At 28.6% G+C, this 13,022-nt stretch overlaps 2 protein-coding genes across 2 annotated transcripts; both read right to left on the reverse strand.

Moving 5' to 3' along the window:
* Positions 1 to 1,470: 1,470 nt before the first annotated feature.
* On the reverse strand, positions 1,471 to 4,338 carry LOC123297690 (actin, muscle). Its single transcript, XM_044879443.1, has 3 exons — positions 4,262 to 4,338; positions 2,021 to 2,967; positions 1,471 to 1,939 (listed from the first exon to the last, which is right to left on the reverse strand). Exons 2-3 carry the CDS (start codon positions 2,943 to 2,945, stop codon positions 1,734 to 1,736), a joined length of 1,131 nt encoding a protein of 376 aa, XP_044735378.1. The 5' UTR covers positions 2,946 to 2,967; positions 4,262 to 4,338; the 3' UTR covers positions 1,471 to 1,733.
* Positions 4,339 to 6,550: 2,212 nt separating this feature from the next.
* LOC123297559 (actin, muscle-like) lies at positions 6,551 to 9,137 on the reverse strand. The gene is made up of 3 exons (XM_044879272.1): positions 9,053 to 9,137; positions 7,067 to 8,014; positions 6,551 to 6,952 (listed from the first exon to the last, which is right to left on the reverse strand). Exons 2-3 carry the CDS (start codon positions 7,989 to 7,991, stop codon positions 6,747 to 6,749), a joined length of 1,131 nt encoding a protein of 376 aa, XP_044735207.1. The 5' UTR covers positions 7,992 to 8,014; positions 9,053 to 9,137; the 3' UTR covers positions 6,551 to 6,746.
* Between the last annotated feature and the right edge of the window lie 3,885 nt (positions 9,138 to 13,022).

Consider the following 13,022-nt stretch of genomic DNA (forward strand, 5'->3'; position numbering starts at 1 on the left):
TCACCCAAAATAAATATGAATGAATAATAATGGTTATTTTAAACAGTATAAAATTATTTTTCGGGATAACGTTCTCATTTTTTCTAAATTTTCAATAATTTTATCCTGAATTTTTTTTAACAGTTCTTTGTTAAATTTTATTTTGAATTTCCTTGGTGGAAAAAGTATTTGAAAAAAAGATAAGTCTTAGGAAACTCTGAAAAAGTCTTAGAAACTTTAAAAAAATATTAGGAACTCTGAATAACTCTGAATTAGACTAGTCCGAAAACGTTGAGAAATTCAAAGTTCCTAAGACTTTTTCATAATTTCTTATTCTTTCTTCAAATATTTTTTCCACCAGGGTTTGTTGAACATGTTCTCCTAATATAAATATTTAAAAAAAAATCATGAATAATTTTATAACATTTTGCAATAAGAGCATTAATTAAATAACGGCGATGTTATTTTTTACAAATTTGTTTCTACTTTTTATCGATTGTGAATACGTTTATGTTTAACTAATTCACCTTTCTCATTAAATGTTTTATTACAAACATCACATGAAAATGGTTTCTCTCCGGTGTGAATACGTTTATGTTCAACTAAATGATGTTGTTGAGTAAATGATTTATTACAAACATCACATGAAAATGGTTTCTCTCCGGTGTGAATACGTTTATGTTTAACTAAATTACTTTTCTCATTAAATCTTTTATTACAAACATCACATGAAAATTTGATGAATGAAAATTTGACTTTCTCCTGTTCTATAACCTTCATGATGTACACAATAATAAACCCTGATCATAGTTCTCTTTTCTGCCACTGGCTGCGCAAGAATTCAGGACATACCTATGCCTTTACACAATAATAAACCCATATCATAGTTCTCTTTTCTATCACTGGCTGCGCAAGAATTCAGGGCGTACCGATGCTATTATTATCTGTCCCCTAAATTGAGACCATTCGTTCAACATTACGTTCGTGAAGTCAATACTGACAGAGAGAAAAAGCGACAGCGCGGTTAGTTGATCGTTCTCTATATTTATTCTATAAACTTACGGAAAAGAGATAGATATTAGCTGTACGATTGCTTTCTCCCTTTCTAGAGAGTGGTTAGTATTGACGGATACATTAACGGTAGCGCAAACGATATTATCTCTTACCTCTTGTGTATCAACTTTAGCACTACATACATGATATATCTTTTTCTTACCACACAAAATGTATATAATTAACAGGTGCTAAATTCACCGAGAAAGGACGACTACGCTTTTATCTGCTAAAGATACTCAACGCAGCCGTAAAACAATAAAATAGATGAATTACTAATTGACGTTTTTATTAATTAATAAATTATTTATAAGAATAATAATACAAGTAATGATCAATCAATAGAATGATATTATTGATAAATCACAAAATTGTCCAAAATATATATATATATAATTCAAAAGATATGTATAATTAAATTAAATTAATGTCTTCTCATTCAAGTAAATTAATTAATTATTATAATTACAATTAATAATGATACAAAAAGGCTGTCGTCAATTGTTTTAATAGAAAATGCACCATCCACTCAGACGGAGACGTGACTGACGGCTTGATGACAGAATTCAGTGTAATATTTGTACAGGTTGATGTTGTTTGAGTTGTTGTAACGTTCGATGTTATTTATATTACAAAACAAAAACTTAATATTATGTATGATCTTAAAGTAATAATGAATAAAATAAAATGTTTCAAAACATTTAGAAACATTTGCGGTGAACGATTCCTGGACCGGATTCGTCGTATTCTTGTTTGGAGATCCACATTTGTTGGAAAGTAGACAAAGAAGCTAAAATAGAACCACCAATCCATACGGAGTATTTACGTTCTGGTGGGGCAATGATCTTGATTTTAATTGTAGATGGAGCTAAGGCAGTGATTTCCTTTTGCATACGATCAGCAATACCTAAAATATTTAAAAATAATGATTGTTAAATAAGTTGCAACGATGAAAAAGTAATAGTCGCAACATTGTAAATTTACTAACCTGGATACATGGTGGTACCACCAGAAAGTACTGTGTTAGCGTACAAGTCTTTACGGATATCTACATCACACTTCATGATTGAATTGTAGACAGTTTCGTGGATACCACATGATTCCATACCCAAGAAGGATGGTTGGAAGAGGGCTTCTGGACAACGGAACCGTTCGTTACCAATTGTAATAACTTGACCATCGGGAAGTTCATAAGATTTTTCTAGGGAGGTTGATGCAGCTGCTGTTGCCATTTCTTGCTCGAAGTCAAGAGCGACATAGCAAAGTTTTTCCTTGATGTCACGAACAATTTCCCGTTCAGCGGTTGTTGTGAAAGAGTAACCACGTTCAGTTAAGATTTTCATGAGGTAGTCAGTTAAGTCACGACCAGCCAAGTCCAAACGGAGGATGGCGTGGGGGAGAGCATAACCTTCATAGATTGGGACAGTGTGGGATACACCATCACCAGAGTCAAGTACGATACCAGTGGTACGACCTGAAGCGTATAAGGAGAGGACAGCTTGGATAGCTACATACATAGCTGGTGTGTTAAAGGTTTCAAACATGATTTGAGTCATCTTTTCACGGTTAGCTTTTGGGTTCAATGGAGCTTCTGTAAGAAGGATTGGATGTTCTTCTGGAGCGACTCGCAATTCATTGTAGAAAGTGTGATGCCAGATTTTTTCCATATCGTCCCAGTTGGTGATAATACCGTGTTCAATTGGGTATTTTAAGGTGAGGATACCTCTTTTGCTTTGAGCTTCATCACCTACATATGAGTCTTTTTGTCCCATACCGACCATGACACCTTGATGTCTTGGGCGACCAACAATGCTTGGGAAGACGGCACGTGGCGCATCATCTCCAGCGAAACCGGCTTTGCACATACCGGATCCATTGTCTACGACAAGAGCTGCTACATCATCATCACACATGTTTGCGGTTTATTTGTTGGGTCTAAAATTAAATCGGAAAAAAAATATAAGTAAATAAAATTCTTAAAAATTTTTTTATCTTACGCTAAAATAGCCGTCACAAAACGTATTGCTATGAATACAATATTAAAGAATACATAATTAACTATGAATTTAAAATTTTAGATATTAATAATTTTATCGCGATCGTTTTGTCCCTGCAGTCAGAAGTTAAAATTTTTTAATAATATTTGTGTTTATTTTTACAAAACACAAATATTTTTAAAATTATCAAATATCGCACATAATAATTTCATATTGTTTCAAATTTTTTTTAAAAATTTTTAGGAAGGCGTATTTTTGAGTCACGTAATATTAATATCGCTTTGTTTTTTCATTCAAGCATTTTCTGTTACAAATTTTCATTTTTTCAAATCTTTTTTTAAGTTTTGTATTTTTAGGAAGGCGTATTTTTGAGTTACGAAATAATAATATCGCTTTGTTTTTTCATTCAAACATTCTTTTTTACAAATTTTTATCAGTGCTTTTTTTTAGTACAAGAAAAATACTCCACAAAATGGTAAGTCCAAATTTATTCGAATTTGATCGCAAATAATACATAATTTTGGCAATAAGAACGAATTTTTTAGGCATACTTTTGATTCATTTCATTTTTTTCGACAAATTAAAAGTTAACAAATCACAATTTTTATTATACTATTGTACTTTTTTTACAACAATATAAACAAAATCTTCGTAATTTAATAGCCTTCCATTAAAATTTTCACAAAAAATTTTTCACTTGTAACGAACATAAAAAAACCGTTAATCGATTTGAATATTTAAATTTTCGGAGTGACTTTCATGATAGTTCAATTATCATATTATGAAAAATAATTTCCTATTCACTTTCAAAATTATAACGAACAAAAAAAGGCGTTTAACGACCAAATTTTCACCGATGATTTAAATTTTCATTAATTTTTATTATAATTAAAATTAATCCAATTATCATAATAGATACTATAAAAAACTACTATGATTTGCTATTCACTTAAATAACGGACAAAATTTAGCCGTTACACGATTTATATTTTCACCGATTAAAAAATTTATTTTTTGGCTTCCAATTTAAGTAATCCAATTTATCACATAAAAAAAATTTGAAAATTAATAATCACTTTAAAAAAAATGCATTTACACTAATTAATGAAAATTTAAGTTAATAAATTTCGAACATTGCACCGAAAATATTATTTATAGTTCAAAAAGAATTAACTCGATAACACACGACGCACGGAATTGCATAACGAAACACAAAATATGAATGTACTAACCCTGACAAGACAAATGGGACTCAGCTGCTTAACTAACTGCGTTGCGAGTGACTGCGTCTATTAGGTAAGGTACCTTATATACTCTAGTATCGCGACGCTTAAAATAGCATGTGCCAACCATGTATGGATACTCTGTGGACGTCGTCTTGGGACGAGCGACGCACGCGTCCTTATTGTCATCCATATATGGATACTCTTACTACATTTTTAAGTTCACACATGCTTTTTCTTACTTTATCAATTCTATTTAATTCTGTTTCATATGCACTCTTCTGAATTTGAAGGCATAAAGCAACTCCATATTAGGTCATACTTTTTTAATCATTTAAGCTTTAAAAAAATAGTTTTTTTATACTTACCGTTATTTATTTATCTTATCTATTTTCTAATTAATTAAATTATAAACTTTACTTTTTAAGTAAACAGAGTATTTCAAAAGTATAAAACGTTCTAACGTTTTATATACAATTTTTTCTTTCTTGTTTTTCATTTAAAAACTTGAGTCTTGAGAATTTTGTTTTGGATAAAATCCTCCTTACACAAAAAATTGATGCAGAGCTTTAAATGAGTTTTAAGAAAATGAAATTTGGAAAAAATTCTGAAATTCTAAGACTACCATTATTTCAGCTAGATTATTCTTTTTAAATGTTATCGATTTTCCAAATTAGATAAACGTTGCGAAACTGTGAACATGGAAGTTAAGATTTTCCTGCTTAGCTGAAGAGGAAATTTCAAATACTTCTCCAAAAAGTTATTTCGAGGAAATTGTTACAACAGTAAACCATAAAATTTTAACATTTTGAGAGCATCCGTGGCGAAATTTCACTTGAATTTTTGTCCTTTATTAAAAGCTCCATGGCGACTCTTTCTCCAAAATAAAACTTCCAAGATTTTAATTTTCGATATTTCAAAAATAAGAAAGTGGTGATTTTTGAGATTCTTTTACAAATAATTATTAAAATTGCATACGATATTTTGATTACCAATTCTTTTCGTTTTAATTTTCATCTTATTTAAAAAGTTTTAATTTGAAATGAGTTCGTAAAAGAAACTTTAATTTTTTTTAAAGTTTTTCTAACCAACCGAGTTTTGCCTTTTAATACTAAATTTTATATTATTTCCAAAATTTTAAAAAACATTTAAATAGTAAAGGGCTTTTTATAGTTTTAAATTTAAAAATTAAAGTTTATAATATAAATTTTATTTTTTAAAATTTAAAGTTTATAATTTATTTTAAAATTTAAATTTAGTTTTGATATACTTCCGATAATAATTTCGTTTACTAATTATAATCATGTCCAAATTTGGAAGCGATGTTGGTAAAAAATGTTCAAAAATAGATTATTAAATTTATAAAATATTTTAACACCATTCCAAAATAACTTTAATCTCAATCCCCCATTAAGAAAAAATCGTTTAAAATTGGTCGCTAGGTAAAATTTTGATATTTAATTAAAATGATTTAAAAAAACTTTAGATTTAAAAAAATTAAGACTCTTTTGGAATCACTTAAAATTTTGAAGATCCAAATTTAGAAACAAAAAGTTCTTGACTTTAGTTTTAAAATGCTAAATTTCATTAAGGGAAAATATTTCAGAAGTTAAACTTGATTTAAAATGTATTAAATATCTTTAAAAATTTATTTAATTTAGATTGAATTTAATTTATTGTTGAGTTCACATTTTAAAGTTTAAGTTAGTTTTAAAGTTGCAATTTAACAAGTTTAAAATGATTTAAAATAATCTCGTCTCCCTTGATTTATATTTTTTTAATTAAATTTAACTTTAAATTAATCTTCAAAGTTTCACTATTTGTTAATTTATTTAAGCATGTATTAAAATCTTCAAATTCCATCCATCTTAAGAAATTATTTGGAATTTTATTAATTTTTTCGTTATTTTTTAAGAAAACTTGTCTCACTAAGTTTTATAATTTCCTGTAAAAAAATTTCAAATTATTAAGTTTTCCAAAAAAATTCTGCTTGTAATGTTTTCTATTATATTAAATCAATTTTTATTCGCCAAATTTTCTGTAAATATGAAAAGATTTGAATGCTGTTGATAATTTATAAGAAACAAAAAGAAATTAATAATTAAAATTAATGTATTTATTAAAAAATTTGTGTAATGATTACAATTGATTTAATATAATAATTATATTTTAAATAATTAAATTTAAAACGAATTGTTTTTCAATCATTAAAATGAACACAGAAGGTCTCAGACTGTGTTCAATTAAACTGTTGCTGTTTGTTTCAGGAAATAACAAATATAGTAGATATGCATCAAATATTTTTCCTTTTGGTTTCACTTTTATTGAACGGCCGTATAGTTTTAGGCTAAACCATTGATTTAAATTAAATAAATTCTGTATTTATAATGATGCAAATTTTACATAATTAACAAATAAATGTTTATGCATGTGTAGATCTTAATAGTAGACATAAATAAATAATAAAGAATATTTTGTAATAGGAGAAGAACATTTAGAAACATTTGCGGTGGACAATTCCTGGGCCGGATTCGTCGTATTCTTGTTTTGAGATCCACATTTGTTGGAAAGTGGAGAGGGAAGCCAAGATGGAACCACCGATCCATACGGAGTATTTACGTTCTGGTGGAGCAATGATCTTGATTTTGATGGTTGATGGAGCCAATGCGGTGATTTCCTTTTGCATACGGTCAGCAATACCTATAATAATTAAAAAAGAAACAAAAATTAATTGAAGGGTAATCGATCGTTGTTGGTTGAACAATAATATTGTTAAGTACAATAGAATTGCTTTTAAATTGTTTGATAGCTTACCTGGGTACATGGTGGTACCACCGGAGAGGACATTGTTGGCGTACAAGTCTTTACGGATATCTACATCACACTTCATGATTGAGTTGTAGACAGTTTCGTGGATACCGCAAGATTCCATACCCAAGAAGGATGGTTGGAAGAGTGATTCTGGGCAACGGAATCTTTCATTACCAATGGTGATGACTTGACCATCAGGAAGTTCGTATGATTTTTCGAGGGAGGTTGAAGCGGCGGCTGTTCCCATTTCTTGTTCGAAGTCAAGAGCAACATAGCAAAGTTTTTCCTTGATGTCACGAACAATTTCCCGTTCAGCGGTGGTTGTGAAAGAGTAACCACGTTCGGTTAAGATTTTCATGAGGTAGTCAGTTAAGTCACGACCAGCCAAGTCCAAACGGAGGATGGCGTGGGGGAGAGCATAACCTTCATAGATTGGGACAGTGTGGGATACACCATCACCAGAGTCAAGTACGATACCAGTGGTACGACCTGAAGCGTATAAGGAGAGGACAGCTTGGATAGCTACATACATAGCTGGTGTGTTGAAGGTTTCAAACATGATTTGGGTCATCTTTTCACGGTTAGCTTTTGGGTTCAATGGGGCTTCAGTAAGAAGGATTGGGTGTTCTTCTGGAGCGACTCGCAATTCATTGTAGAAAGTGTGATGCCAGATTTTTTCCATATCGTCCCAGTTGGTGATAATACCGTGTTCAATTGGGTATTTCAAGGTGAGGATACCTCTTTTGCTTTGAGCTTCATCACCTACATATGAGTCTTTTTGTCCCATACCGACCATGACACCTTGATGTCTTGGGCGACCAACAATGCTTGGGAAGACAGCACGTGGTGCGTCATCTCCAGCGAAACCGGCTTTGCACATACCGGATCCATTGTCTACGACAAGAGCTGCTACATCATCGTCACACATGTTTGCGGTTTATTTGTTGGTTTCTGTAAGGAAATGAGAAATTAATTAGCAAAGTTTCCTTAAAAACTATAAATTGAAATGTTAATTGTTTTTATCTCGACGCAGAATACGGAAACAAAAATCTAATAATTTTGTGAAAATTTACGTAAAGAATTTAATCAAAATTTTTTTCCGATTGGATATGTTGTTTTTTTTGTTAATTGAAAATTAGTTAAGTTCTGTGTAATAATATTTAGGAATATTTTCCAGATTAGTCTCTATAAAATTATAAATTAGTCGCCACGAAATTCTGATATGATACGTAGAAAAATATTTTATAACTAAAATTTTCTATTTAATTTATTTTTAATTTTTGTTTCCGGCTTCCTTTTTTCGTATTTAATTCGAGACCAAATAATTCACTATTCGATAAGTTTGTAATTTTTTCTTAAATTCTATTATTCGATTAGCAATTATATTTTTGTGATAATCTAAAGAAAATGAAATTTATAATAATTTTTAAATTTATTTTTACTTTGAAAATAAAACTTTTAATTTAAAAGAAAATAAAGAAATTTTTGAAATAAGTTTTTTATCGAAAACTATTAATTGTACGCGAAAAATTTTGCGAGTAAAGAATAAAAAATAATTTATTACGAAGAAATAAATTTTAAATCTAATGGAAGTCGCGATAAAAAATAAAAAACAGTCGTGAAGATTTAATCGATTAATTAATTGTATCAATTCAACTCGTGCCTATCAGGTACAATTTCATTGAAACTGCATTAATAAAATTTCACGAATACTTCCGTAAGTACAAATAATAAAACTCGTGTAATAAAAATTAAAATTTAGTTTGAATTAAATTTAAAAAAAAAAGAAAATTAATCAAAAACTATTAAAAAAATTCACTAATTCACTAATTCCAAAAAAAAAATTTGTTTTTTTTAAATTAAAAAGCACTTGTATTAAAAATTTTCACAAACGATGAAAATTTATATAATCCAACAATTGAAAAATAAAATTAATATTTTTTTTAACTATCACAAAATTTTGTTAAACTATTAAAATATAACACTAACCCTGGTAAGACAAACTAGGACTCAGCTGCTTTGCTTACTGGGCTGCGAGTGACTCTTGACTTCACGGGAATGTAGCTTATATATACTCCCAAAAAAATTTACACTATTACGTTGACAAAACGATGATGGGCACCTACATCTCCCACTACATTTTGTGGTACATATCTGGAAACAGAAAATTATTAAACGAGACTGACGTTTATGTTTATTTCTGCGCAAATTTCTTAATAATATATCGCATCAAATTATTTGCTTATTTGGTAGGATAAACGAGGAAAACAAAAATTATGTTCATTTTTTAAAATATTTCATAAAAATTCATGCTTATCAAAAAATTGAATTATGAAATTGTGAATTTTTTATAAAAAAAAAATGATTTTATTAAGATATTTCAATTTTATGATTATTTTTATGAAAAATGAATTAAACAATTAAACCCATTTTTGACTAAAAATATTGTGAAATTCTTTTTTGGTATGTAGAAAAAATCATTCTTATCTTAGAAACAACTTTTAAAGGGAAAAAAATTAATTCGTATTTAAATTGCATGATGCCTAAAAAAAATATCTATTTTAAGAAATCTGTGTGGATATTTTTAGTCAAAAAAAGTATAATATTTTAATATATTGAAGAAGTTGAACATTCAAAAAAATTATTTTTGGGTTTGTATTGAACGATATTTTGAATCACCATTTAAGGAAAGGCGATACGGAAAACAGTTGAAATCTATTTATAATAAAGCGAGTCTTTGAACGTTGTACATCTTTCGAATAGAGAATTATTAAATTCAAACATTAATACATGATTTTTTTTAAATTTAAAACTATGTATATGTGTTTTAAATTTTAAAACTAATATTTTATTCTTTACAAGGAAAAATTGTTTAAAAAAATTAGATTTCGAAATTTTCTTTATCTTATTTTTCTGAAAAAATGAACATAATATGCGTTGTTTCAAAGTCTTCACCTTTACCTCTATATACGAAGTAAAATAATGTATTAATATAGAGATTGTATGCTCAAAAATTGAAATTCGATTCGAAATTTTAAGAATTATATGTATTAGGATGGTAAAAATACGGTCACCAATCCAGACGGGGGGCAGCAAATACTTAAAATATGATAAACAGTAACCTCGATAATCGGTACTCAATAAGACCAGGGATATTCCTAAACTAGGATTGTATGGAAAAATTCATTATAATTCATAAATAAAATCAAACAATAAAATACCATTGGAATCTATGTTTTAAGCGAAACTGTAAATATAATACATATTACATATACCTACCCTGCGCCCTGTATAGAATATCTTTTTTTAGTTGACATATACTTGAAATTCGAAAAATAAGTTTTATTGATAAAAAAGCTGTAAGCAAAAAATGTTGGGTGTGTAGGCGCACATCTTACGCAGAGATTAAACGAAATCTAGATTTTCAAGCTCACTTTACTCCGTAACAGGTAATCGATAGATTAACACTTTAAATTAGAAAGTTGTTATTGATTAAAAAAGTAACGTTTTCCCGCAAACCGTACAGTTTACAAAAACAGATTGAAAAGTTTTACCCAAAATTGTTTATTCCCATTAAAATTGTTATTTGATATAATTGTTTCTACGAAATCTAGACACTCTTCGAAAAAATTTTTCCATTAAATCCAATAAAAGTGGTTCGTTTTTCTACAAAGACCATTTTAGTTTTAAATTGAATGAACAAATGAATTCGATGCCGATATAAGATGTGTCTCTTTGAAACTAAAATTTTGTCTCTTTGAAAGCATTTTCCTCGATTAAATTTATCTAGTATAAGTGTGAAGGGCGGCAAATATTATTTTTGTCGGGAGCGGCTAAATAGCTAGTTCGGGACCTGAATACGATATTTTAAATGTGTATAGATTAAACTTAAAATACATTTTTTCATTGGGTAAAACAATAACTTTTACAATAAAATGCGAACGAGGGATGAAAAGGCCAGATTGAAAAGGCTATATCTCAGTGAGTTTTTAACCAAAGAAATTTTGTCTTTTTTCTCCTATTTGTTAGAACTACTTAGACATGCAAAATTTTTTTTTATTTTTTGAATAATACGATGGAAAATTTGATTTTCTGGAATAATTCATATAAATTTTATCGAAATTTTACTTAGTTTACCGGATATGTGGAAAAAAACAAAATAGGTCCTTTTCACTTCTATCCGTAATTTCCAATTTAATTTAAAAACCCGTTAACGCCTTAGTTCCTTTCTTTCTATATGACAAAATTAATAGCCTATTGACTTGTTGAACAATTTTCATATGCGAAGGATAAAAAGGTGATTTCAAAAAAAGTTACAATTTTCTACATTTTGCTTCCTTTTTTTCAATTTACTCAAAAACCATGCATTCTAGGAAAAATACTTCATTCCAAAGCTGTAAAGTTTACGCCATTTAGTATTTTCGCCAGTAAAGCGCGTAAAGAAACATAAGTGTTATATATCTACTGTACTCGGTTTATGCGATTTATTTTTTTACCTTATATGTCTCTGAAAACGCTCTAAAACGTATTGTTCACCTTTTGCTAATCTCTTAGTACAAAGCTGATCTTAGTAGAAAGACTCAGAATAACATTTATGTTTCACCTAAGCCCAAATTAGATTAAGAAGTTTTGTCGTTAGTACAATTAGTTTCAATTAATTGCATTCGAATGTAAATAACATTAATGTACTCCTGATATAGTTCATTTATGTATAAAGGCGTGGGGTGTTCGAGGATATCTGTTCGATTGACTTAAAAGAATGCCTGTGGAGGACATCTCACGGTTTTGAGCATAAATTTTACATACAAATTTCAAAGCAGATATAAATTTTTCAAGGCTTTGTATTGGTATGCACATGGAAGTAGTTTGTTTCCACATCCGATTTTTCATATAAAAAACTACAAAATGTTTCTATTCTTCAAAATAAGCGTAGAATAAAATTTTTAAATTTCTCTAATAATATTTTATGAAATTTCGTGAAAGTTTTCATGAAAGTTTGGATGAAAGGCCTTTAAAGGAAAGAACAAAATCAAAATCGTTTGATTTTGTGACGACATACATATATGTACACACATAAAACTATAATAATTATTAATAATACAAATTTTTGGCATCACTTAATAATGACTAGCGAGCAAGCATTAGACGGAGTCCGTTTATTCTAAATCTTCGTATGTAACGGCGTTATACATGTCGTTGCATGATACCTTTCATAGGGTGGTCTTACTTCGCGCTGTTGTACAATTAGGCAACATTGTGTGGCCGGACTGTAGTAAACATTTGAATGTAAAACATGCCGTATTTGAACGTGGATATCGTAAATTCGTATAACGATTATAACTGAATACTTTTTTCAGCTCAGTCACTCATAACTGAAACTGAATTTTTTTTTCTTTTCAATAGTAATTTCCCGTTTACTTTCATTTCAAATTTTTCTTTTGTAAAGATACATTAACTTTTATTGTTATATTTTCATAAAAGTGTGGATTTATAAATTTTCATTTAATATTTTTTGCGAAAATTCGGTGCAATATTTTTTGATTCGTGTAAGTAAGTCTTTACAGCATTATTATTTTTCAAATATATATTATAATTATGAATTTAAATTAAATTAATTTTGTGTTAAAAGTTTTCAAAAAGTCAAGGTGTACTGATTTTTCACAGGATTAGATGTTAATTTTTTTAGTCACTATTCTGGAAAAATTTTATACTTTGATTAAAAAATCAACAATTTCTCAACAAAAACAGGTGCATTTTTTATTGATTTTACAAGCTGAGACATCAATTTAAAAAAAAACTTTAATAAGAAATAATTTTGACTAAATCAAATGAATTTCAACTTGAGAATTTCCGAAACGATAACTTAAAGGCGAATAATTATTAAACTACTTGTTTATGAAAGTACATTTTTTAAACGTTTCTATTATTCTTATAGACAGGGTAAAATTTGTCATTGAGC

The sequence above is a fragment of the Chrysoperla carnea genome, chromosome 4, assembly GCF_905475395.1.
Source record: "Chrysoperla carnea chromosome 4, inChrCarn1.1, whole genome shotgun sequence".
NCBI classification, from domain to species: Eukaryota; Metazoa; Arthropoda; class Insecta; order Neuroptera; family Chrysopidae; genus Chrysoperla; species Chrysoperla carnea.

Bases quoted from the DNA above. Each gene is read 5' to 3' on its own strand.
- LOC123297690 (XM_044879443.1), bottom strand. From the start codon at position 2,945: ATGTGTGATGATGATGTAGCAGCTCTTGTCGTAGACAATGGATCCGGT. The intron at 1,940-2,020 runs GTTAGTAAATTT...TAAATATTTTAG, and splicing joins TGGTACCACCATGTATCCAG to GTATTGCTGATCGTATGCAA.
- LOC123297559 (XM_044879272.1), bottom strand. From the start codon at position 7,991: ATGTGTGACGATGATGTAGCAGCTCTTGTCGTAGACAATGGATCCGGT. The intron at 6,953-7,066 runs GTAAGCTATCAA...TAATTATTATAG, and splicing joins TGGTACCACCATGTACCCAG to GTATTGCTGACCGTATGCAA.